General features: G+C 55.9%; 1 protein-coding gene across 1 annotated transcript in view; it reads right to left on the bottom strand.

The window, feature by feature from the left end:
• CACNG4 (calcium voltage-gated channel auxiliary subunit gamma 4) overlaps nt 1–26,730 on the bottom strand; it is a 39,138-nt gene that overhangs the window by 2,411 nt on the left and 9,997 nt on the right. The window contains exons 2-3 of the mRNA XM_004592968.2: nt 3,628–3,711; nt 383–523 (exon numbers count right to left, since the gene is read on the bottom strand). Coding sequence (XP_004593025.1) covers nt 383–523; nt 3,628–3,711 — 225 coding nt within the window. The remainder of the gene's footprint in view (nt 1–382; nt 524–3,627; nt 3,712–26,730) is intronic.

Here is a 26,730-nt window from a genome sequence, read left to right as displayed (position 1 = left end):
CCACGAGTCCTGCCCATAACCCCTCCAGCCGGGCTTGCTGGTATGGGCTGGCAAAGCAGGCTACACCCCACTTGGCGGTGCTTTATACATAGGGAATTTGAGAACACATTTCTGATTGAGGTTAAACTCACACACGGAATGCCTGATTCTAGCATTTTTTCACTGACACTGTTGTGTTGGCACCGCCTTGAACAGATACCAGAACATTTGCATCCCCGCAAAGGAACCGATCAGCAGTTGCTCCCCCGCCACCTCCCCACCTCACACACACGAACTTCTGCTGGTGACTTTGTGGCCGTGAGCTTTGGGGGCAGTGGGGACCTTGTGGCCACACTCTCGGCTGCATGCTCAGCCTCATGCTGGCAATGCGGCAGCGGCTTACCTGCAGCCACAAAGAGGATGCCGGCGCTGAGCACAATGTTGTTCTTGCGGCTGTAGATCCTGCCGGCGCCGATGCACAGCCCTCCCAGCAGCAGCAGGATGGTACTCAGGATGGGAAAGACGCTGGAGGCTCTCACAATGCCTGGGCCAGAGCAGAGGGCAGTGAGGCCTCTGGCTTCCCGGCCTGGGCCTGGGCATCTCCTAGCCACTGGGTACCTGCGTGTCCTCCCATGACTCCAAGTGGCCTAGAGTCACATGTGCCTACTGTCCCTCGGGCATGGGACACACATACGGGCCAAGCCAAGGGGTCAGCAGGGAGTGACCCTGGAAACCGTGGACTAAGTTGCATGTGAATGACTGCTTATAGTCGCCTAAGCCTTTCCCTGCTGTGGCCTCTGTGGAGCCCGTGGGAGCCTGGGAAGCCACCTCTGGCAAGAACATTCCAGGTGGGTGACAGAGGGCACCTTGGCCTTGGGACATGTGAGCATGGGCCCTGCTCTATCACAGGCTGGTGGGGAGGGCCTCGGTCAAGTCACTTTACATCCCCAAACTCAGTCTTCCTGTTTGTGGAATGAGGCTTCCTATTTCAGCATCCCCTCTTATCCACAGGGAATGCCCTTCAAAGTTCCCAGTGATACACCGCATATTCTAAGCCCTGCCTTTCCTATGCCTGTGATAAAGTTTAGTTGGCCAATTGTGTGCACTATAACAACCAAAGAATTCTGACACCATGCTATAGTAAAATTATTTGGACTGTGGCTGACTGAAGCCATAGAAGGTAAAATTGTGGGTATGGAGGAACCATGGTCATGCCAACATCCTGCAGAAATTAGCATCCTTAGCACAGGCCCCAGCCATCATCCATGCTTCTACAGGTTCATTATTTTATCTCTACGTCATCGCTGTCACCACCCCCAGGGGACAGACATTGATATGGATGCTCCGAGCTTGTGGGTTAAGGTGGAGTGGCTGTTTGGGAACCATGATGGCCCATTGTCCCCTTGTCCTGCCACTTCTTCAGTGGCTATGCCAGGCACTGCGCTTGTGCCTGGCCACGCCCCACGCTTTGCGCACGCCTCTGAGACAGCTGAATGGCTTTCCAGACTTCAGCCTTTGAAGGCAGCGTTTGTGCCCTGTCTTGGGAGCCAGCAGAGAGGCCCCCAGCTTTACAGAGAGGGGATTGTACTGGCCCTTCAATGGAGCGCTTCTCTCGGGGGGCAGCCTCCCAGCTCCCATGGGACAGGCTTCCTGTGCATGTCTCAAACGTGCCTCCAAGCTGCACTGCCCCCCTCCACATCTCCCTGGGTCCTCTCCAGGCTCTGCAGATGAGTCAAAGGGGCCAGGGAGGAGCGAGCCCACATCCTACAGCATGCATCTTGCTCACGTTAAGTCATGTGAGCACAAGGTCTGATCTCTGAGTCCTGCTTATACACGTGGCAGTCAGGGCTGCTGTGGACAGCGGTGCAGGTGTGAGGGGACAGATGAGGCCCAAATACAGCCCAGCCCCCGCCCTGCTGGCCATGTTCAGGACCTGCACCTACCTGCAAGGCACACCCCTCCTCCCACTCACCCTTAGGTGCAACTGTGGACTTCTAGCAGCCGTGACCCTGGCACCCTGTGGCTGGCAGAGGTGAATGGTGACCTGCTCCAATACCTGCCCCGACCAGCAGGGGACATCACAAGTGCTTAGAGGCCTCTGGCAGCCAGCAAGGGAACCCCGAGGAGGCGTGAACTTGCCTGGACAGTCACAGCCAATTTGCTGCTATATTCCACCTGCCTGACTCAGCACCTTAACTTCTGTTAAGTGAGCAAGCAAATTCATCAGAGGTCCCAGGGAGCAGAAGGGCTGGGGGTGGGGAAGTGCAGGTGTTGTGCAAGGTTGATTTTCTGTTGTGAATTCCCACATGCACTGCACAGCAAGGGCCATGTAGACAGCTGTCAATCACAACCATCATCTATGTGGTGTGCAACCGGTACAGCTCTGGGGCATCCCTATGAGAGTCTCGTTTGTTTGGCTCAGTGTGGGCCCCAAGAAAGCACCAGCAGAGGGCAGGCAGGCAGGAGAGGAAGAGGAAGGAGGGTGAAGGGGGCTAAATGATTTCCAGGGCGGGCCCTGGCTGGATCGGATCAGCCTTCCACGGCCCCAGCTCCATGGGAACCGCCTGCTGCTCAATTTCACCCGATGACTCAGAAGCCGAAGCTTTTCTCTAGAAAAGCCTGAAAGCAGGTGCAGCGTGAATCGTGCTTCCTCTGTGAGCATCGCTATCGATTCTCCATAAACGAAGCTGTCCTGAGTCCCTGGCTGGTGGGGGAAATGCGGAGGGTGGGGTGGGTTGGGGGAGGCAGGGTGGTGGCTGCTGTGAGCAACTCCTCGTGTCTCTTGGTTAATGGAAAGGGGACTTCTAATCGCGGGTGTTTTCAGCATTTCCAAACCTTCCCTGACTGTGCCTGCCCTCTCCTCCCAGAGACGAGGTCTGTGCTTGGCCTGGGGGGTCAGCATGTGTGTGGCTTCTGGGCTTCAGACTGGTGTTTGGTGGAGGGTGTGGAGAGTTGGGGGAGGGCAGAGACTGCCCCACAGGACCTAAGTGGGGAGGGAGAGGGGTCCCAGGGCAGCCCCTAGGTAGGGGTGACTTGACACTCATGACCTCCCAGAATCTGCCCAGCTCTCCACGGGAGCTGTTTTAATGTGTGCCTCTGGCCCAGTGCTTGGCCTGGTGGTTGGGCCGCCTGCAGCTGACTCTCCTCCGGGGTCCGGCATCTTGCTGACCCGCACCCTGGTACACAGGGGTGACGGCTAGAGCAGTGCAGTTCTTGCCACACACACAGGAGGTCTACACGGAGTGGCTCAGCCATCAGGTGCATTGAGCCAGTGGATGCTCTCTTTCTGCCTCTTAAAAAAAATGCAGGATATGGATGGGTAGGTCTGTCCCTGGCAGGGCAATGTAGTAGGGGTACCAGCGAAGGTCAGCCTGGAGATAAACCTTCCCTTGTCCCAACCTTAGACCCAGCCCATCAGCAACTCTGATGTTAGCCACGCCAGGTGGCCTCCCAATCCCCAAGGCATTCCCCCATCAGCCTCTGGGACACCCAGGGTGCCTTGAGAGGTTGGACAAGATCCATCCTCCATGTGTGCCCACTTCCCCAATTTCTGATTCTTAGAGAATCTCGCTGGCTGTGCACCCCAGGCACCCTCACCACCCCCACCCGCTGTGGGCCCAGAGGAAGTGAAGCAGACGCAGCACTCACGGAGAAGATACTCGGAGCTGTCATGGTCGTAGTCGTTGTCCTCGGGGAAGTGATTGATGCGGAAGCAGTGCCCCTTGTAGATACCTGGGGGGAAGGGAAGAGATGGGAGCTGCAGCGGCGCTGGGGGACCCCGTGGCTCCAGACTGGCTTCCGCATGTCCAGGAAGCTCTGTGCATGCCCTGGGGATGGGGTCCGAAGGAAGCCTGGCTCCAGGATTCCCAGTCGGGTGGGTGCTGGGTGGGCACACACACACATCGCATAGCGAGGAAAGGGGCCCTAGGGCAACCGCATGCATTGCGGTCCAGGTTTGGAGTCCATGAAAATGGTCATGTTGGTACAGGAGGGGCCTGTAGAGCCACTCTGGGCAAGCTGGGGGCAGGATCCCCACATCCAGGGGACCCCAAAGCCAGAGTTTACTCACAGGAAATGAGGCATTTGGGGCAAAGGCCAGGATGGGGTGAGGGTTGGTCTGCGAATCTGTGGCTTCCCCTGGCCAGCATTTGGTTAGGGGCAGGTCCTTGTTAAGGTACTAGCTGAGCTTGTACATCGTTTAGACAACCAAAGCTTCTAGAAGGGCTGGGCCATCTCCTGCCGGCTTCTTCCTCCCTGCTGTGAGAAGCAGCCTTCTCAAGGTGGCAGACGGGGTCCTCAGGTGCTTTGGTCACAGCACGAGGATAGACCAGTTTTTCCTTCCAGAATCTTCCATCCAACTCTCCCAGGCCCTGCTGACCCCACAACCTGGGGAATGTCCCTCACAGAACTGGATATGGATGGAGAGGGGAGTGCATGGGGTGCCAACACCCGGGGCAGTCTCCCCACTCTGGAGCTTCCTGCAGCTGCTGCCAGGCATCCCGCCGGCCTGTAGCAGCCATGCCAGACCTCACAGTCCCTCAGGAGCACAGCCAAGGGATGATGTAATCACCAGGTAGGCACCCTTCCTTGCTTCCATTGGCAAAGGCTGCTTGCTAATCAGCGGATACACCTGTTCCCCTTCCTGGTCACTAGTAAAGTCATGGTTACTATGGCCCCTGCCCAGACCTTCCCTGTGGCCAGCCTCCTTCAGCAGCTGGAGGGACAGCAGGGAGTAAGCTGGGATTGGTTGGGGATGTTGGGAAGGGAGCCAGGGGATAAGAAGCAGTGTTTGGGGGGAGGCAGACACAGCAGGAACATCAAATCAGCCCTCAGTCTCCCCATTGTCTTAATCTAGAGACCCTTTATAGCTCTTGAACTCACGGTGATGGCCCAGGGGATGCTCACTGCTTCGGCTCCAGCAATTACACATCCCCATCTGGCTGTGCCCTTGATTCGCCAAGAGTAGCCGTTATTGCTGGTGAACCCAAAGGGCTCGCAAGGGAAGAAGAGGAACAAGTAGCCTTGGGGTGACCCAATGGGGAGACGTGGGGCCTGTTATCCTGCCAACCATTGCTGGGTGTATCTTTAATAAGCCTCCCTGACCTGGGTGGTGGGGGAAGTGGAGTTGCCTGTCACTCCACCCCACTCCCACATCTTCTCTTCCTTCGTCTCTCTCTGTCTCTCAGAATGCTACCAAAAAAAGCTGGGTGCCCTTTAACTGGCTTTCCCCAGTGATAATATCTCAAATAACCACAGGGCAGTCCACAGCTGGGAGAGTTGAGGTTGGGGCATGCCCCTCCTTCCCACGCCACCTCCTCCGTGACCCAAGGTTTTGTCATTGCAGGCACATTCTACGCATGGAGCGGCCCAGCAGGCCATTGGGGCCTGTCCGTTTGTGCGCAGCAGAAAGCTCTCGGGACTCCTTTGCGCAACTGTGCATGGCAGCTTATGTTCCACCTTTTGGAAGAGCAACCCCCAAAGGCCCCGATGGACCACTGGTCATTCCCTATCACACGCGCCTCATGTCTCCAGCCACTGGGAACAATCCTAGGCAGGTGCTGGGGTGAGCCGATTCTCACCTCTCCCAGACACTGACCACAGAGTGGGACAGCGATATGCTGAGTTTTTACAAGGGATGGCCAAAGTGACTCTCAGCGTTGCTGGAATTTAAAGTTCCAATTTAAAGTCGGAATTATACTATACATACTTTGCAACTCGTTTTTGTTATTTAACAATTATTTACAAACATCTCTCGCCACTAAATATTTAACTTTTAAGGAAACCTTTAGTTTGTTTTCTAGTTAAAACAAATTAGGGTGGACATTTGCTGCAGTGGTTAATACACTGTGTGAGTCACCTATATCCCATATTAGAGTGTCAGAGTTCACGCCCTGACTCCATTTCTTTTTCTTCTTTTGTAAAGGATTTCATGTAAAAGGCAGACAGAAAAATTTATCTTTCATTTGCTGGCTCACTCCCCAGTTGGTTGCAATGTCCAGTGTTGGGTGAAGCTGAAAGCAGGAGCCTGGAATTCTAGCTGGATCTCCTCGTGGGTGGCATAGGTCCAAGTATTTTGGTCCATCTTTCTCTGCTTTCTGAGGAGTACCAGCAGGAGCTGGATTGGAAGTGGAGCAGCCAGGACTTGAACTGATGCTTCTCTGGGATGCATCACAGGAGGTGGTTGAAGCCATTGCATCATAATGCCAGTCCTCAGGCTCCACCTCTGCCTTCAGCTTCCTGTTCCTGTTCCTTCAACTTCCTGCACCTCGGGTGGCAGGAAGTGATGGCTCAAGTGACTGAGTCCCTTTCACCCAAGTGGGAAACAAAGATTAACTTTAGATTGACGGCGAGCTATGGGTATTGGGGAAGCAGACCTGTGTATGAAAGCGCTCTCTCTCAAATAAGTGAGATTAAATTTAAAACAATTTAAATAATAACAGTTTGAAAAATAAGTTAGCATCCATCCAAAGTTGCTGAAAAAACCCCAAAAGGAAACAGCACAGGGATGCAGGTGTATAAAGCTCGCTCCCACGCTGAGAGAAAAACGTGCTTTGGCAGCAAGAAGGAAATCATATATTTATATATTCAATCCGCAAACGAAGCCCAGGCTTTCGGAACATTAGCTCGTATCCAGAGGCTTAGTTCTCAACATTCCTCTGAGATAGTCTGCTAAACTCCACTCTGCATGCACAGAGCTCGGTCGTACTGGGTAGAGACTGTGGACAGAAATCATACGGTCGGCCAGACTAACTCATCTTTAAAGGTGTTCTTTTCAATGGCTGCATCACCCTCCCCAGGCCCGGGTCATGGGAGGCCACCTGTGCCCTCAGCATGGATGTTTCTGTCTCTCGGGGCCGTGCCTACTGACTGTGGTGCCTGCAGATACAGTGCATTCACCCCAAACTTGCCCTTCACGAATCTTCCCCCTCTCCTCCCTTCCTCCTTACACACCAAGCCTCTAAACTGAGTCCCCCACAAAAGCCTGGCACCTCTGAAGGTGACTTGTCAGTTGTGATCAGAAGCTCACGCTAGACCAGGACTTCCCCCGGCCCACAGACAGGAGGACTGGCCCGGCCCTGCCCCACGCCCAGAAGGGACAAGCACTCTGAACCTTGGCCTCTTCCTCATTCATTTCTCCTAAGTTCCAAGCGCCTCTTCTCCCCAGCCTCCCACCTCTGGGTCTGCTCCCAGAGGTGCAGGTTGGGGCTGAGCAGTGTGGAGTGTGGCTGTGCAGCCTGTGGTCCTGCTTACAGGATCAGGCATGACCACTGCCTGGGTCTCCCTGGATGTTTCACAAGCATTTCCTCATCTCCCCCAACCCCTTGCTGCAGTGTGGCGCACAGGGGCCTCAGGACACCGTGTGAGCCCATGTGTCGTCAGCCCTGGCCTTGGGCATTCTGCAGGGTGACAATGAATGGCAGGTGGGCGAAGTGAGAGAGGAAGTCCCTACTGGCATCACACTTGTTCTGCCATGGATGGGCCTTTGGCTGTGGTGCATGGTCAGTGATGTGCAGTGGCAGACACGAGAGCTTCTGTCTTTCTTGGGGGATCAGGGGACCCCCAGCGGGAAGGGATTTCCTGAGTCATTTATCTCAGAAGCCCAGGGTGCAGGCCAGAAGCTGTGGCCCCCATTCCAGGATTCTGCAAGTGTGTGCACATCTTGGACACAGCATTCCACACACACCACAAGTCATGCTGACAACAGCTATTTCTAGGGGCACAGGAGACAGTCAGAAGGGAAAAAAGAAAGCTGTCCAGATGTGTATCCAGTGTTTTATAACTGAGAGGATAGTCCATGAGTTAGTGCTCTCTGCATTTTCTGAGTTTTCTGGCTTTGGCCAGGCCCAGCCCCAGCTACTGCAGCCATCAGGGGTGTGGAGGGTGAACCAGCAGATGAAAAATCTGTCTCTTTGTAATTCTTTAAAAATAGTTTTCATTTTAGTTGAAAGGCAGAGAGACACATGAAGGACAGACAGAAATCTTCCATTTGTTGGTTCATTCCTCAAATTTCTACAACACCCGAGACTGGAACAGGTTAAAGTCAGGAGCTTGGAATTCAACCTGTGTCTCCCAGGTGGGTGGTGGGGACACAAGTACCACTCCCAGAATGCGCCTTAGCAGGGGGCTGGAGCCGGAATCCAAAGCTAGTCACTCTGATTTGGGATATGGGCACCACTGGGGGTGCCATTACCATTTGTGCCAAATGCATCCCAACAGCACTGCTGGCTCACCATCTATTTATTCATTTACTCAGGCCCCATTCTGGCACAGCATGGGGGATGCACCAGATATCTGCCATGGCCGGGCTGGAAGGCAGGGGTAGAGCCCTGAGCCATTTGAAAGCATGGACGCTGGTCTTGAAACTGTAACCAACTCAAAGTGAGGTTGAGCCAAGATGCAGAGGCTGTTCATACCCTTGATGTCAGACACTCTGTTAACCCCATGACCCTGCCTGACCCAGGCAACTGGAGCAGAGAAAAAGCTCTATGGGATGGGGTCCAGGGAACAGGAGGGGGCGCTGCTGAGCTGGCCCGGCCAGAGAATGGGGTGAGGCAAGAGCTACACCTGGGCCAGACATCCCAAGCACCATCGGAAAATAACCACATGACATTTGTTTTTCTAAGTAGCTGTCACTTCGAGCTTTACAGTCATTTAACATGACTGTCCCCTAACTTGTCGGATGTGGGGGGAGGTCTCCTGGGACTGGACACAGTGACAAGTGGAGGACAGGCAGGTGTCTCAGACACAGGTCAGTGGAACAACGCTCATCCCAAAGAAGGAAACACAGGGGGCTCTCTGAGCTTGTCCTGGTCTCCATTGCACACCAATCACTCCCAGCCATGGTGGCCTCTCTCCTGGTGTTTAGAAATTTCTAAAGCTGCTCCTTTTCCAGCTGGTCCCTCTTCTCCCACCCTACCCCTACCTAGCAGCACAGGAGCGCATTGTGTCTCCAGAAAGGCCCAGATCATTCTAGAAGCAATCCAGAACCTCCTAGAGGAAATGGAGAACAGAGAGAAGCATCAGGGCTGATGTGCAAGGCAGTGGTGAATGACAGTGACCAGGGCTGCTTTGTCAGGCTTTTCTGTGAGCACCCGATGGATGAACTTGCTCTGTCTTCATACTACCCCAGAAGGTAGATGGAACCACCAGGTCTTTGTGAAGTGCCCCAGCTGGGCTGGACCCTAGGCTGTGCAGCTGAGTCCGTGCCCTGTATCCTGTTCTCTGGTGAGGCGGAAGGACACAGCGTGCGCTCCAGGATGCAGGCAGCACAATGGGGAAGTGTGGATCCCAAACCTGCTGGAAGCTGGATCCTGGACTTCCCATTCTGCATCATGGCGAGAGGCGAGCTCGTGTTGCCTTCGGAGCCACCTGTTTATGCCACATGATCATAGCAGCCGAGACAGACAAGGGCTCTGCAGCAGGTGCCCCTCCTGGAGCACCCCTATGGGTGCCAGAAGATATAGGACCATACACGCAGGGCCCAGGGAAGGGGGCTCTTGGTTGGGGAGGTCCTGGCCCTTGTCTTTTGTTCACAGATGAGGAAGCCAGACCAGCACAGGAGTGGGTTGGACAACATGATCCAGAAGACAGGCAGGCTCCTCACCCTCCACTTCCCAGGCCTGTCTGAACCAAGCTGGAGCCTGGTGGGCATGCACACGGCCTTGGCTCTGCTCCCCATGCTGCTGGAAGCTGCGGGCGTTCCCCAGCTTGCTGAGGTGCCACCGGCTCGCTGCCTTCCCCTCTGGGGAATCCTTCCTGAGTCCTCATGATGTGCTGGGTTGGGGCACTCTCAGGACCTGTTGATCAGCTTTATAACTCCACTACCAAATAAGGCCTCACTTTGGGTCACTGGAGCTAAGGTTTCAACTAGACAGTATTTGTGCAGGGATACAATTTAACCATAGCCCAGTATGGGGAACAGGTGCACTGCTCAGGCCTCTAAGCTCAGGCCACAAACTCATGGCTTCAGGCTCCTCCCACTGCTTGGGGGCTGTCTGAGCCCTCCTGCTCCCCAGAATTCCCCCTTCAGAGGTCCCCCTGATAATTCCTTCACTTTCCCACTGAGCTCCTAATAACTGTGATTTCCCAATTGGCACACTCTCTCTGGTCTCCCATGCAAGCTTGGGAAAACTCTCCCTGCAGAGAAACTCCAGGCTTGGGCTGAGCTTTCTGGGGGTTGCAGGCTGCCCCCACTGCCCGGCCTGTGAATGACTCCTTGAGACCCCGAGGGGCATGAGCACTTGCGGTTCCTTCATCCAACTCTCCCTCTTGGAGCACCTGCTACCTGCTTGCTGCTGGGATCCCTCATGAAAAACAATTTCCTCTCTTACAGGGCACACGGCTACACTGTCCAGTGGGATATGAGCCGAAGCAGCATGTGCCATCCAGCATACCCCATCGTCTTCACTCTCTCCCTGGAGTCACAGGTGGGAGGGGCCTGGCCCTTTGAGTGCTAGGACAGATGACACCTGCTCTGGGTCATCACCTGGGCAGGAAAGTCAACTCCTATTGCATGGATGGTGTTGTGCACGAGGCCGGCTCCTGGCAGTGCAAGTCAAGAATGCAAAGGAAGAACAAGATACACACAATCCTTGCCCTCTGGGCAAGGCAGGGCAGAAGGTCAGAGAGCAGAGGTCGGGAAGGCCGCTCCTTATTTGGGAAATGGGAGCTTCCGCAGCCCAGATTCTATGTCTGGAGTTGGGGAAGCCCCCAATCCCACTCCCTTCTCCACAGTCAATCGCTCTGGAATCAGAGTCTGGGCGCACCTATGCTGGCACCTGCTGGAAGTGTCCCACCACCCTTTGCTCCTTGGGTCACGGTGATGTCTCACATCCTCCATGCCCTCTGGGATCCATCACACTTCACTGCTTCGATCCTCTGCCCTTACCTTTCTGAGAACGCGCAGGGTACCTATGGGTGCCACCCCCCATGGGGGTCCGAGAACAGGTGTCCTGCTGTGGAGGAAGGTGTACGTGACAGGGAGGTGAGCTGACACTTTACCTGGAACAACAGGGCTAGGAAAGGGAAGGAGTAATCCACGGAGTTCCAGAGAGTCAGAGGTGCACCCAGGGGCTGAGGGACACTGTGGGGCAGGGCAAGGGCAGCGGGGAGTGGGTGGCACAAAGGAATGTTCCGAGCACTCCATTGCTCTTCCCATCCTGCCCACTGTCCAGGCCCCCTGCCGTATCCCCCCATTGCTGATCCTTTCTGGATGCACTCAGACAACGTCGGCTTTCATGTCCACAGCTGCAGCTAGGGGAACCTAAACTGGGCCAGGCACGGCAGCCTACTGGCTAAAGTCCTTGCCTTGCACACACCGGGATCCCAGCAGCCCCACTTCTCTTCCACCTTCCTGCTTGTGGCCTGGGAAAGTAGTCGAGGACGGCCCAAAGCCTTGGGACCCTGCACCAGTGTGGGAGACCCAGAAGAGGCTCTTGGCTCCTGGCTTCAGATCGGTGTAGCTCCAATTGTTGTGGCCGCTTGGGGAGTGACTCAACGGTGGAAGATCTTTGTCTAGTCTCTCCTCCTCTCTGCATATCTGACTTTCCAAGAAAGATAAAATAAATCTTAAAAAAAAAAAAAAAAAAAAAAGACCCCTGGGCAAGTTCTCCACGGCTCTGGGAACCCACATTCGGCTACAGCCCTTTTACAGGACCTGAAAACGAGCACAGGTTCCCGTGGGAGACCCCAGCACTCATGGAGAGCAAAGACTCTGGATCCGGGGATGCTGGTCACCACATAAGCTGTGTGCCTCTGTGGCCTCCAGCACCTGCCAGCTGAAGGGTGTTCTGGGGAGACATCAGCTGATTTTCTCTCTGCGGTGCGGACACCCTCAGGCCTGGCATGGTTTCCAGGAGCAGGCAGGGAGTTCTGGAGGCTGTGATGGTGGCTTCTCACCCAGGCAAAGGACCCGGTCCTCTGGCCCATGAGCCACCATTTCAGGAAAGGTCAGCAGCAAGGGCTCCAGGGCCCCTGGTCATCAGGGCCAGCTGCCACCCTTGGCAGGAGGTGGGAGTCCAGCCTTAGCTCACCTGTTCCTCCTCATCCAGCTCTCAGTGAGTCCTTCAAGGCCCTGGGGCCCTGCTCTAGGGCAGCCTCCAGGCCAGCCCCTGTCCCTTCTGCTCCCGGCCAGGGTGGGAGTGGAAGCTGGGCTTCTGCCTTCTCTGCTTCCGCCCTAAGGAGCAGCAGATGCGAAGCTCCAAGGGGCAACACGGCTCCAAAGATTCTCGGCTTTTTGGCTGCTTTGCTGCAGATCACTGCCAAGTTCTGCTCCAATAACCCCGGAAGTTTTAATTGAAGGCCTGGCCAAGGGAGGGAGACTCGTGGAGAAGCGTACGCTTCCAGGAGGGACCCCAGGGACCAGGACCTTCAGTGTGCTCAGACAGTAAGAACCCTGACGCTGGAGGGGTGAAGGGCTGTCTCCATGGTCACCTGGGACAAGGGTTCTCGGAAGTGGGGGAGACGTCAAGCAATGTCTGGGGACAGTTTTGATTGTCACAACTCAGGGTAGGGTGGGGTAAGACTCAATGGGGAGGGCCTGGCGGCGTGGCCTAGCGGCTAAAGTCCTCGCCTTGAAAGCCCCGGGATCCCATATGGGCGCCGGTTCTAATCCCGGCAGCTCCACTTCCCATCCAGCTCCCTGCTTGTGGCCTGGGAAAGCAGTTGAGGATGGCCCAATGCATTGGGACCCTGCACCCGCGTGGGAGACCCGGAAGAGGTTCCAGGTTCCTGGCTTCGGATCGGCGCGCATCGGCCTGTTGCGGCTCACTTGGGGAGTGAATCATCGGACAGAAGATCTTCCTCTCTGTCTCTCCTCCTCTGTGTATATCTGGCTGTAATAAAAATGAATAAATCTTTAAAAAAAAAAAGACTCAATGGGAGAAGGCAGTGACCAGCACTCCATCCTGGCCCCACTCAATGCCCATTCAATGCCACAGGTCAGCAGCGTGTGGCTTGAAGTGAGCTGAGTCTATGCAGACATGACTAATCAATCCATCACAGCACATTCATTCCCCTCCTGGCCCATGAACACATTCAGGGGCTGCTAGTCAAGCCAACAAGTGCTGAACTTGCCCAGGCTGTACAGCGCAGCGGTGGGAGGTTCTTAACTCAGCCTGCTCAGTTTCTCCCATCTGTGAAATGGGACTCCTCAGTGGGGATGTTGGAGCAGTTTTCAGATGTCCCTGTGTGTGGCACAGGTAGGCACGGCTAGAATCAATGCAGCTGTGGTGACAAGAAGACCCCCGTCCTGCTATCAGGACTGGCATTGTTCAGCAAGGATGCCAAAGTGCAGAGGAGGTGAGTCACTTGCCCGAGGCAGCAGAGCCCCAAGCAGCCAAACCAGAATTCTCAACAGATCCTGCCTGCCCTGGAACCCCAGCTGAGTCCAAGGAGCAGCTGCTTGGCCCAAGAACTGAGGACTGGAGGAAGAGAATAAGGTCAGCAGCAAGGGCTCTGGGAGCTGGCAGCACCTGCCAGGCACCGGGGCATGCTGGCAGTGGGCTGGGGTTGGGAGCACAAGGCAGACACATCCCAACCCCATTCAAGAGCACCCTCCCTGCCTCCCACACCAGGGGTCCAGGTCATCTGTGGGGATCCTGGAGCTTCTAGGCTACAGGGGAAAGGAGACATCAAACCACAGGCTTGGACAAAGACCTCTGAGCACCCGAGCTGCTCAGCCACACCAGGTCCTTGCTTCCCACTGTCCCGTGCCCATAGCATGTTTCTACTGTCCTGCCTGAGCCCCATCTGCTGTCCAGCAAGCAGCTCGCTGGTTTGGGACTTAGTGCTTTCTGTTCTCCGTGGACCCAGAGAGAAAAACGGCTGGCTCCTCCCATGAGCAGGGCCTCCCAGGAGCAGCTGTGAAGGCTCGAATTCAAGCCAGCACCTGCACATCCAGCACCTGCCCTGTGCCAGGTGTGGGTGGTGCCGAAGGGACCAGAGCCATCCCATCATTGTCTTCCAGCCGGCACAAGGTGGATGGGGGTTCCGCACTGATCGGGAGACCCAGATCTGGTTCTGGGCTCCTGGCTTCTGCCTGGCCCAGCCCCTGCTGTCTGTTGTGGAAATGAACCAGTGGATGGAAGAACTCAACCTTTTTCTTCATCTTTCCAATCAAATAAACATTTAAAAAAAAAGAAAGAATAAGAACCTGTTTCCGGTTACCTGCTGACTGGGGTGGGGTGGGGAGGGAGGCTGGTTTGCCCCTCCCCCGAGATGTGTCCCTCTGTAGATGTTCATCCTCCACAGGAAGCAGTGCTGGGCTTAGGGACGCTAGTACCCTCCCAAAGGGCCCTTTCCCGGCCCCTCGTGCTCTTCCTCCTGGCTGTCCTGGCTCTCCTCTCCAGAGAGGCCATACCCATAACCCCGGGTCCTGCCAGAGGCTGCAGGTGTCGCCCCACATCCCTGGCCCTTTCCTGGGCTCAGTAATTCCCAGGCACACCTCCCTCAACCTTTACTCCCTCCAGCAGAGTTGGAGTTAAGACCCGGGGCTTTGGCTTGCCTGCCAAAGAAACCAGTCCATAAAAAAATGGAAAAAAAAAAAAAAAAAAAAAGAGCACTTCCTTTCCCGGACAGACACAGGAGCAAACAGATGCTCTGGTGGTTGGGGGGGCTCGGGAAGAAGAGACTGGGGGTGAGCTAGGTGCTAAGATCCTGCCCGCCCCTCCGGGAAACACAGCGGCAGCAACTGTCCTTACAAATGAGGTGGTGGATAAGAGTCTGCAGGAAGCTATACAGCAGCTCTGCCACCAGTCAGCAAGAGGAACACTGGTGGCCGACATCACGCCAGAGACTGGGACCGCACCTCCAGGCGGAGTCCCTGGAGGGCCCCAGGTGGCAAGCTAGAATAGCAGCCGGGGTCACATTCATTGCCTGGTTAGAAAGGCATCACACTACTGACATCTGAATTCCCGGTTGCCCCCTGGCCTCCTCCCAGGCCACTGCAAGCTCCTGTAGAAAGGTGCATCCGCTCTGTCTCCTTTGTCTAAATTAAGCCCTACTCTACGGGGGGCTGCCCAGCTCACAGCTCTAGCCCCAGAGCTCATCCCTCCCAGCACCAACCAGCTCCTCTGCTCTCCTGCCGGTCTGCAGCCAGTCAAGTGGCTGCTCTCCTGCTAACTGCCACCATCACCGTTGCTGCCACCACTAGTGCCACCGCAGTCCATAGGGACAACTACGCAGCTGACACAGAGGATGTGGCTGGGGAAGCTCTTTCTTCTCCACCACAACACTTCCCTGTGACTGCTACTACCTCACCCAGTCCATTTCAGACAAGGAAATGGGAGTCCAGAAAGGTGACCTGGCTGGCCCAGGGCTGTCTGGGTGTTAAGTGCACACCTTGGGGCTAGAACCCTGGCAGGCATTTTGCAATCACTGGGCTCCACCACCCTGTGCAACTCATGGGTGCAGATCTCAGGTGGCAAGCACAGGTGCGACACAGGCCCAAGCGTACGATAACATGTTCCGTGGACTGCCCAGAGCAGCTCAGGAGCGCCACCTCTGGACCATGCCCTGCACTCACGGGAGGGCTCAGTGGCGAAGGGAGCATGGTGAGGGGTGGGCTAGAGTGGGCTGTTGGTGGCAGGTAGCCCAAAGATGCGAGGAGACAGGATGACGACAGAAAACTTGCACAGGTGCAAGAAGAAAAGGATGCAGAACCCTTTACAGGGTGCCCTGACAGCAGCCCAGGTCCTGTCATTCCTGGGAAATCCACGCTCCTCCTTGCCCCCACTCACCAACAAGAAGTGTTGGGTCCCACAGCTCAGTGCTGAAGAAGCTTCGAGAGGGAATTTCCTACATTTTATATGAGGAGAACCCTTCACCTAGCAAGAAAGGCAGGGAAAGGTAGGCATGCACCCTTGGGATCCCAGCACGAATGCAGCCGGGGCGCTGGGATCCTGGCTGAGCTGTCTCTGCCAGTCTTTCTCACAGGAAGACAAGAACAGAGGGGGCAGGCCTGGAGATGGCCAGGCGGCTCCTAGCCCAGCCTGGAGGCTTGCTTCCTCCTCCAGTCTGAGGCATGGCTGCCCTTGGTTTTAGCCTGAGCCACAACAGGTCGACTCTGGGGCAGGGTGGGGTAGAGACTCTGCCTCAACCAAAAAGGCCTCCGAATCTGCCCTCTACCACTTCCTCTCCCCAACGCCCAGATGTGTCCAGGTGTTGGCTCTACCAGCCTTGCACAGAGCTCGCTTACACGGCACCAACACACTGCAGGTGCACCGCTGTGACATCAGCTCAGCCCTGTGGACCCTGGGTCTCACAGTGCCCTTGTCCTCCAACAACACCCAGCTAGCTGGGGCCTCCCCCAGGCTGGTGTGAGTCACACCCTGGCTCAGGCTGTCCCCTCTGTCCTCCTCATCCCTGTCCTTCTGTGAACACTCAGGTCATTAGCGTTGGTGCCGCCCCTTCCGAGAGGCCCTCCTGGAGTTTTCCTCCTCTTCCGTGTGGGTCTTTGTGCATCTGTACAGCTCCAGCAACCACACCTTGAAAAAATATATACGTATGTTTTTTTTTTAATAAAATTGTGTCTGAACTGAACACATACAGACCCTGTTTCCATGTCATTATTTTCTGAAGAACAGACTAACAACTCCTCACGCAGCATTTACACGGTAAGGTATTCAAGTGATCTTGAGGTGACGCAAAGCGTGTGGGAGCAAGTGCGTGGGTTACACGAACACTCGATGCCACCTTGCTCTGCGGGAGGGGCTTGAGCACCTGCAGATTTTGATGGGGGAGGGGAAGGTGGTCCTGGGACCAAACTCCCATTGATGCTGAGGGCCACAGTCCACATGGGGCTGTGTGCACATCTGCGGTGTGTGTGGGTTGTGTCTCCCCATCTAGCCGGGGCCAAGGGATGAAACTTGTCTATCTTTAAATCTCTGCTCAAAACGTGCTGGTGGAATTTCACTGACGTGAAACTCCAAAGAGATTCTGCAGACCAGGGGGGACTCCAATAGGAGGGAAAATGAAACTCAACCTCTCTGCACTCCCCTGCTTCTACCCCCACCCACGGGTGAAACATTCCAGGGACGCACCCAGCATGTCCAATTCAGAGATCGAAAGGCAGGGGCAGCAGGCGGCATGCCTGGGATGTCCACAGACGCCTGGGGTGAGCTGCCTGTCATCGGCCCCGCTCGGTGACACCACCGAGCTGCTGACGGTGGGAGCTGACTGTGATATGACAAATCAGCGCACCTAGTGGTGACTGCTCAGGCCACACTCCAGGAACCATAGCTTGGGATCTGGCGGGGTGGGGTACCATCAGGAGAGCTCTGTTTGGGCCAATTCTCAAACTAGAAGGAGAATCTCCGACAGCTGCAGAGGCAGAAAGAAAAGCCCGAAGACTGAACTGATGCTGGCCCACGCCGAGAAGGGGGCAGACAGTGGTGAGGCTCCAAGCGGCCTCTGCCCTGAGTTCTTTCTGCGCCAGGGTTGCGCAATGCTGACTTGCCAAGGGACCCTGGGGAGTGGCATGTAATTTCCCAGCCTTTATCTTTCATTCTTTTTGCCTCCTGCCTGAGATCTGGATCCAGACAGGTGCACGGCACAGGGTCTGCCCCGGTCAGCCTCGCCCCGCCAGCAATCAGAAGTTGGAGCCACCCACTTCCTACTGTTTGCAGTAACAGCTGGGAAATGACGCTTGTCAAGGGGTCAGGGCCCAGTGGCAGGAGTGACATGACCGGGAGCCAGGGCTATGCCCGGAGACTGAATCTTTTACACCTGCTGATGCTAAGTGATGGTGCTTTGTGCCTGCAGACACCAGATTAAACCTGATTTGAAATTGGTCCTGGGGGAAATTTGTGGACGAAAAATGAAGATGTTAGATGGAGCCTAATGCTGGCAGCTCTCTCCAGCTGCATGCTGGGGTTATGGACTCTGGGTAATCTGGGGGTTGTGGTGGCTGTAGCCCACCCCCCATGTCCAGGCCATGATGCCTTAATGCCTCCCTGTGCCCCGCTCTTGTCTGAGGTCTCACTCCCTCCCCACCTGCCTCCATGCAGGCAGAGAGGCAGGGCAAGCACTGACCCTGCACAGGAGCAGTGCGCCACACTGCTGCTTGATCTGTGAGTCCCCAACATCCAGGACACAGGAAGGGCTGCTCCCACTGCTCTGAGGAGGAAAACAGGCTGCAGGAAGTGCCAGAACACACAGAGGAGCAGAATTTGAACTCACATCCCACTGACTCCACAGCACACACTCTACACCAAGACCTACTCCCATACCCAGTGGTTATTAGGCCAAGGGGGCTGCCTGCCAGGCCAGCCTAGCCTGCTTGCTATAGGCTGTGCACACCTGCCAGGGGTTCCTTAACCTCTCTTGCCTATGGTGGGATAATCAGAGGGAGCAGCTCTGCATGTGAGGATCAGGGTGGGCGAGGTCTCGACATTCAAACGCACAGCATAACACAGCAATGGATACACCTGCTACATGCATGTCCGCTGGAGGATGAGCTTCAGCCCCAGCAGTGACACACTGTGTCCCTCTTTCGCAGGCTGAGACAAATTGTCTCTGTGCAGGCAAGGTGGCTGGATGCTGGCTGGGACAGTGACACCTGTCTATGGCCTCAGTGGGCATGAGAAGGGTCCTCCCACTCCTGCAACGCATGAGCTCTGCATTGGGAAGATGAAATGGAAGCCCTTGCATGGCAGCATGTCCAAGACCATCGTCCCTGCAAGCTGAGCCCCGGAGCCTCCCTCTCCAACCGGGGGCTCACTCCCAGGCTGCTACCAATGCTCATGAATAAATGATGGAACCCCTCAAGGCCACTGCCAGCTCTGGAGCCAGCAGATAAGGTGTCCCCAGGTGGGGGTGAATGCCACTTGGGCCACTGTGAGGAGCCTTCCAGCCAGGCCCAAGCTGGCTGCTGGCATGGGAGTGCTGGCCACAGGGATGGGTGTCTCCCTGTGTTTGCTGAGGGAGTAGTGTCAGCTGTGGTTTGAGGGATCAGTCTGGTCACCCACGGGGTTTTCTGTGGGCCTGGGAGCTGGTGCAGAGAATTGGAAGGTGCTGGTGGAGACAGGTTCAGTAGCATCTGGAGCCCATCCCTGCCCTCACTTGCTGGAGGGGCATGGGCTGCCCCCAGGGGTGGGCCTTCCCACTTTACCCTCCCCAGAAAGGCCCCTGTTGCTGCTCAGTGAGGTTTTTATGCCTGACCTGACATGGACAGCGCAGGGTTCTTGGGTCCTCGGGAGATCAAGTACACACAAGGCCAAGTGCAGAAGTGGCTCTGTGGGCTGAGCAGTCAAAGGCTCCTGGGCTCCAACCCACAGTTCCTCTCACTCAGTTACCTGTCAGGAAGCCCCCACCTCTGAGGAGCCTCCGAATTTGGCTCTGGGGGGGCTTGAGATGCTTAGGAAGGGCCCACCTAGAATCTATGACCCCGTACCCCACCCCAGTGCAACACAGTGGCTTTGTGCTTCTTTCCAAGCCCGGTCTCCCCCGTCTGCCAAAGGGACACGTGGCTGTCTCAGCAGGCAAATGGCTGCGGAGGCTGTGTTATTGAGGCTGCATTGTCTCTGGCCTCCAGGAGCATGGCCTCCAGGCAGGTGGGTGCCCCAGGGCAGGACATAGACCCCAAGCTCTGCCGGGCAGAGAAGGAAGGTGCAGGGTGCCACCTCCAGCAGGAGTTGGCTGGGGCTCTTTGGAAGGTGTCACGGATGGGTGGAGCTAGTGGGCAGGCAGCTTCCTCCCCTCCCAGGGTATGTGGGCACTGCGGGCCTGCAGGGGGACCTGCAGTCATGCTAAACAGCCTGGGCGGTGAGCAGACTGGCGGGGAAGACAGCCTGCCACCACCGGCCCACCCCAGGGCTGGCAGCTCAGGGCAGGAGAGAAGCCAGGCCTCCCACTGCACAGAGGGCCTTGCCTGGGTGTGTCTGCTAAGGGGGCCGTCACTCATCGTTATCTCTCTGCAGGCAAAGCTGCCTGATCCGTGGCACCCGCACAAAGAAGAAGGGGTGGCAGGGACCTCTTGAAAGCCCAGGCGCCCTCCACGTGCACCTGCCGAGTGTGGCAGCTGCGTGCTCGCCAAGGGGAGGAAGGGAGCTGCTGTTGCTGGGCTCCTAGCAACCGATGCCACTCCATGGTTTTGCTGAGCAAATCCCCCTAACAGCCTTTGAGGCCCACATTACTACCGCTTTACTTAGAAGGGAGGAGAAATGGATGCGAAGAGGAAGCAAAGTCTCTGAGATTGCCCAAGTCACCTGAGTTCAAATTCATCTGATCTGCACTCACCATTGGCTCCAGAGCCTCTTTCCTCTGTGGTTGACAGGAGCGTGAGATGGCCTCAAGACACCCAGGACCCGGGGAGGCAGCCTGGGCAAGCCCCTCTCCACTGAGAAGGGCGACGAGGCCAGGGGACAGAAGCCTCCCTTAAGGCAGGCAGGATGGATGAGCCAGAGATGTTCATGCCAGGTTGGAAGAGAAGGCAGAGCCTCGTGCTGGACCTGGACCCCTCAGAGATGCAAGGATCCCTGGCAGATGCCACAAGGGAAGTGACACACAAGAGAACACGGCGCAAGCAGACCCCATGCGCCAGACAGGGACATGGCCTGGGAGCACCCCCAGGGCGGGTGCTGGGCAAAGGAGCCAGCTCCGTGCATCCAGATCATTCCTAGGGCATGGGCAGAGCAAGCAGCACCTGCGTGCACGTTGGCAGAAGCCACTCAGCTTTGGGTTGTGCTAGGGAGCATGGGCAGTGAGTGCCTGCCTCACCCGCACAGCTCATCCTGCCCCTCATTTTGCAGTTGGGAGCTCCTTGGAGGGCAACACAGGAGCCAGTCAGAGGGGTCCAGGGTAGAGCAGAGGGGGCTTCTCCACTTTGTCCTCCAGCGACTTCTCAGAGTAAAAGGCCTCACCTGTGGCTGCTGCTCTGCTCTGACCCAATCTGCTGGCTCCAGCCACCGTGGCCTCCTGCCTGTTGTCCGACACAGCAGGCAGGAGGTTCACACCGGGCCAGCACACTGCTGTGCCCTCCGCCCCAATACTTGTCCCTGAAATCCCACAGCTGGAATCCTTGTCTCTTCCAGGCCCACTCAACAGCCGCCCTGTGGGGGTGGCGGCCTTCCCAGCCATTCCAACGTCACACCTAACTCTCCCGTGGACACCACCGTCATCACATCCATTTCAGTGTGGGAAGAGAACACTCCTGCCCCTGGGGGATGCTTGCTAAGCAGCTGGATGGTAACTCTTCTTTGCAGAATGAATAAAAAAATCTTGGGGGGGGGCACGGCGAGCATGCGGTTGGTGTAACACTGGGCTTGAAGGAGTGAGAACAATATGGATTGATGGCAGGGGGCTGGGGAGGGAGCCCCTGGAGTGATGTTCCACAGTCTCTTCAGATTGCCAAGGCTGAGAGAAAACAGCAAAAGGGCCCTTCCAGACCCTCCTTCTCCTGGGAGGCCTCTGTCCTCCCATCCCCCTACTGCCCTTTGCCCAGCAGGTGTGCTGGGTTCACTGGGGCTTGTTCCCAAGACCAAGGAGGCCCCTGAGGGAGCGGAGGTAGGTTCAGCTTCAGAAAGCTTGGGCTTGGGTCAAACTCAGCGTATGCTGTTGACCCCTCTGTGGTCAGCAAGCCCCACATTCTGCCAGGTGTTGGTGAGGGGGCTGTGGGGACCCCTGAGAGATGAAGGGCAGTGGGACACAGAACTCACTGAATTTGCTGGAATGTCTGTTCTTCTCCGGGTCCCCTTTGAGAGGCTGGGCACCAAACCCACCACTGAAGGGGTCCAGGAACGAGTGAGTTCTCCAGGCCCCAGAATCCAGCATAGGCCCTGAGGTGTACCATCCAAGGGGGTGGTACAAGTGGGTGGATCCAAGTGCGCACAGGCCAGCCCTCGGAGATGGGCCTGGGCAGGGAGGGCTGGTGCGCAGCCACCTGGCGGTTCAACTCAGATCTGCACTTGTTATCTTTTTCACTTTCCTTGGGGGTCATCTACAGAGAACACGCATCCACATCCATGGATGTGGGATCCTATCCACCTACCGCCGGGATAGGATACAGAACAGGCTCACACACCCAGACCCTCCCAATACCCCCACAGAGCTCCACTGTAACTTGCATCGGCCCAGATGAGTCTAGCCTGCGCTTGAACTTGGCATGCACGGAAGCACACGGGTAGTCAGGCTGCTTCTCTGTGAGTTGAAGTTACCCTGTGACCCCTGACCTCCAGGATCTGGCAGTGAGAATAGGCAGCTGGGTCCCTTCCCTCTGCAAGTGTGGGCATCATGGGTCTCAAGTTCATGGTCATGACTTGGGAAAAGCATTGCCTGGAGCAGCGTGGCTTCATGCTCCTCGCCCCCTCTGAAGCACCACCCTTGGTCTGACGGCAGAGGCTGCCTCTCCAGGCTGTGAGTTGAGTCACAGCCGGGCCTCAGCATCCTGCTCTGTTTTGGTCACGACGCTGTGCCTGCCTCCTCTGAGAGCCTGCTGTGCCAGCCTGGCCCACAGCCAGCGTCTGGCAGCCACTGGGACATCCCACTGGCGTGGTCTCCTCTCCGATGCATGGCAGCCCCTGGGTCCCCAGGATTGCTGTGGTTGTCTAGGGTAATCACAGGAGAGAGCCACCTGCCATTGCCTGCTCCTCTCCCCCAACATGGGGCAGCAAGATGATAGCCATTAGCACGTAGCTGCAGAAGGAGCCGGGGATGGGCGTTGGCGCCTCAGGCTGGGGTACAGATACGGGCTGGCTTCACAGACTGGGTCGTCTCTCACGGGGAGGTGTCGCCCGTGCTGCACTGAGAGGACAATGCTTGCCATGGAGAGCGCCTGACAGAGATGGCCAGCGAGTCCCCGCTATGGCTGTTATCCACTGTGGGCCACATGGCCAAATGCACAGAATGCTATCTGCAGCGACAGCCTGGGGACAGACAGCTGGCTTTTGGGACTGGCGTTGCTGTGCGACAGTTTAAGCCACTATGTGCCATGCGGACCACCCCATCAGGGCACTGGTTCGCGTCCTGGCTGCTCTGCTCCCATCCAGGTCCTTGTTAATGTGCCTGGAAGGCAGTAGATGATGATAGGCCAAGTGTCTGGGCCCCTGCCGCTCATGTCGGAGACCTGGATGAAGCTCCAGGCTCCCGGCTTCAGCCTGGCCCAGCCCTGACTGTTGTGGCCATTTGGGGAGTGAATCAAAGGATGGAAGATCTTTCTCTCCTGGTGAGGGTCACAGGAGTAATGGTACAGGAAGAGCAGCATATGAACAGCCTGGGGCTGGGTCTCCACTCTCAGCTGTCGAACCCCAGAAGGAGAAGCGCTGGGTGCACCTGCAGCCCAGGGTGGTGGGGACCACGGGTGCCGTGATGGCCTGACACCTTCCCGCTTGGGCGGGCCTTCACAGTGCCCCGCTGATGAGGGCAGAGACTGGCTGCCAGATTTCCCCAGGCTGGTGCTCACTGAGGCTTGCTAACTTCAAGCTGGAGCTCGTCTGCAGAAAGCAACTGGGTTAATAATAATAATGATAATAATAATTTGAAACGCTCCCAAAGATCCAAGTGCATTTCCTTTCCTCTTCTCTAGAGACAGGACATCACCATACCTTCCAGAAAGATGACAGAGGCAGCCTTTGCCTTCAACAACAGCTGGCGCTGGGCTAGGCCAATGGCAGGAGTCAGGAACTTCATCCAGCTCTCCCATGTGGGTGGCAGGGACCCAAGCACTGGGCCATCCTCCACTGCTCTCCCAGGAGCTAGCTTGGAAGTGGGGCAGCTAGAGCTCAAAGCAGCACTCTGAAATGGAATGCTAGTATCCCCCAGCAGGGGCTTAACCCACATGGCCACAACACTGGGCACCTCACATACATTTTTCTAGAGAATTTACACAAATGTCATTGGCAATGGAAAATTTCAGAGACCTTTTTGTTAGAGCCTTTTATTTGAAAGAGTTTGAGAATTTTGGTGCAATGAAGCATGGCTAAATTAGCCACAGGGAGATTTCTTAGGAGGAAAAAAAATTTTTTTTAAAGGCCAGCAGCTTCGCTTTAAACTTTACTGGGTTCATGTTTTAGGAGACCCTGGCCAGTGTGCTGCAGGCAGAGGACACGTCCCTCAGGACCATCCAGCAACACAGGTTTTCTGACGAGTCCTTCACTCCACCCGAGTGATGCAATAGTGCGTTCTGCTGGGGGCCTATGTGTTTTTCCCCTTCTGTGGTCAGTTTTGGCATTTTTATGGTAGGAGATGGATTTCTAGACACGGAAGTGCAACATCTAAATTGCACTTAGAGGAGATTCCACACCGGCTTGCTCTCGAAGGTCTTCCTTCAGGAATCAATTTGGTTCTAAGTCAGGGCAGCCTGCGACAAATGTGGGCAAGGAGTCTTGCGCATGGTGCTTGGCTGTGTGGAAGAATAAAAGGAACACACACTGCGAGGAATGAACATGTACAGCCATTCAACTGTCTGGAGACCAGGCCCCATGATGCCCTGTATGGGATCCTGCAACCGCATGGGAGACTTGGAGGAAGCTCCTGGCTCCTGGCTTTGGATTGGCTCAGGTCCACTGTTGTGGCTACATGGGGAGTGAACTTGCAGATGAAAGATCTTTGTCTCTTCTTCTCTCTGTAAATCTGACTTTCCAATAAAAAAGAATAAATCACAATAAATCACTCCTAGGTCCCATAGCCATGATTGCTAACATTTTGTGGCTTTCTTTCTGCTCTGTCCCCTCCTCAACCTGCCCCCTGCCCCGACCCTGGCACAAGACACAAGAGGTGGTCACGGTGGTCATGTCTATTTCCTATGACGTGATTATTCAAGGTCCCACATCTGTGGGTGTTTTGAGTCAATGTGCAATTTAACAGAATTCTGCCCATGTGTCATCACCCCCTAATAATACCTTTTCATCTAGGGAATGCTTCAAGAACTTTCCCAAGTGGGAAGCAGGGCTGGCTTGTGTGCTTTCAACGGGATGGCCTGAACTAGACAGATGGGGAGACATTATCAAAGATGCAAGGCAGGAAGGAGGCGAGAAAGGGAAGAGAAGGGAAGGACCGGGTTGATTTGGATCTTGGGGGACAGTCCTGTGGGGTGATGGGCAGGTTGGCCATGCAGGTGTGTAACAGCGACAGTGGGCCTGACAGTAGCCCAGAGAGAGACCCCTGGCAAACACTGTCACTACCTAAGACAAGGAGCTGAGTGATGCGAGGAAGAGGGGCAGCTGCTCGAGTCTGAAGCTCTGACTCCTGGGTGCCAAGTGGCTGCCCAGGTAGAAGCAGGGAGGCCCTCTACACGAGAACTGTTTGCCCACCAGGCATCTAGCCTTGACTCACACTCGGGAATCGTGAACAGAGAGACAACGAAAGCCATTTTTCATGCAAGAGGAGTTGGACATCAGGAGAAATCAGAGCCCCTTTGTATGACATGCCAAACTGCTGAAGCGAGAAAACGTCTCTGGCCAGGACTCCGATGCAAGCCGGGGACAGCGAGCTCGCCCAGGGGAGCCCGGCAGTCAATGTGCACTTGTTATCGGGGCTTTTCAGAGCGTGGGCCGGAAGCACACATGAGAGGAGGCCTCCCCCCACACGGCACGTAAATGATGAGCTGGTGACATGGCCTTGGCCACATACTCGGCCCCTGGCAGGGAGCCTGGATGTCCTGAGATGTCCTCAGGGAGTCTTGGGGCAATGGTGGTGGTGGTGGGGGCGGGGGTTGCTGGGAATCCTTGCACACAGCCAGGTACATGGGCGAGGGGTATTCTCGCCCCAAGAAGTGAGCGTCAAGTACTGTTTTCCTCCGAGTCCCAGCCTGGTCCGGGGTCCCCTGGCCTGGCCTGGTACGCCACACACTCATTGCATTAGCAGATGAGAATAAGGATCAAGCATTAGACACTTTCTATTCCAGCTGCAAGCCCAACACTTGCTCATCTTAGTTCACTCCTGACACTGACAACCCCATTTCACAGGGAAATCAAGCAAGGCCTGAAGGACCAGCAACAACCAGCGGAAGCCCCACAGCCAATGGGAGGTAGGGGGCCTGGACTCGAACCTTGATTCTGTCCAGAAGCAGAGCCCTGCACCGCTGCTTTCCATCCCCTAGCCCAGAGGCCAATCACAAGAATCGCAGGTTGAGTTTCATTGTGAGACAGATGCATGCAGGGCCCCGTGGATACTTCCCACGAACCCTGCGTGACAACTATATGGGATTCATCTCTATAGGGCACGCCCCCTGCCCTCAAGCCAGGGGGCTCCAGCCATACCCAATACTGTTGCGTGCCAGCACCCTGGCATTTGCAGACCAGAAGGGAGCATCCCAGCAGGGCTCGGCCACTCACACTCAGCAGGTGCCACCTACATGCTGAATGGTGACAGCTTGCCGAAAACTGCTCTCCACAGCAGCCCTGAAGGTGCGCACAGGTGGTGACTCCTGGACAAGTGGCATGTGGTGGGTTCTGCCCACCTCTGCCCCATCCCACCCTCCCTTTTGACCTCAAGATCAGGTACAAATTACAAGGCCAGGCACAAAACGAGGCCTTGAGTTCAGCAGTGACAGAGGGCTTCCAGGAGGTGACAGCAGTGTAAGAAGGAGGAGCAAGGGGCTTTTCCCCACCAACACACATTCGTCAGTGAACACAGTCACCCAGCAGCCTCTGCATGCGACTTATGGCCAGGGTCTGGGTTTTTCTAGATCACGGCTGACTGTAAATTTTCACTTCTTCCCCAAGAACCACAGAGGAAACATTCCCAGATCTGCCATGGCGACCTCGAGCAATAAAAAGTCGGTGGCCCTGCCTTTCTGCCACAGTTGTGGTTTAGGAA

This window comes from Ochotona princeps, chromosome 17 (genome assembly GCF_030435755.1).
Source record: "Ochotona princeps isolate mOchPri1 chromosome 17, mOchPri1.hap1, whole genome shotgun sequence".
NCBI classification, from domain to species: Eukaryota; Metazoa; Chordata; class Mammalia; order Lagomorpha; family Ochotonidae; genus Ochotona; species Ochotona princeps.
The sequence above is the reverse complement of the archived record's forward strand: the minus strand, read 5'-3'. Positions and strand labels throughout refer to the sequence as shown.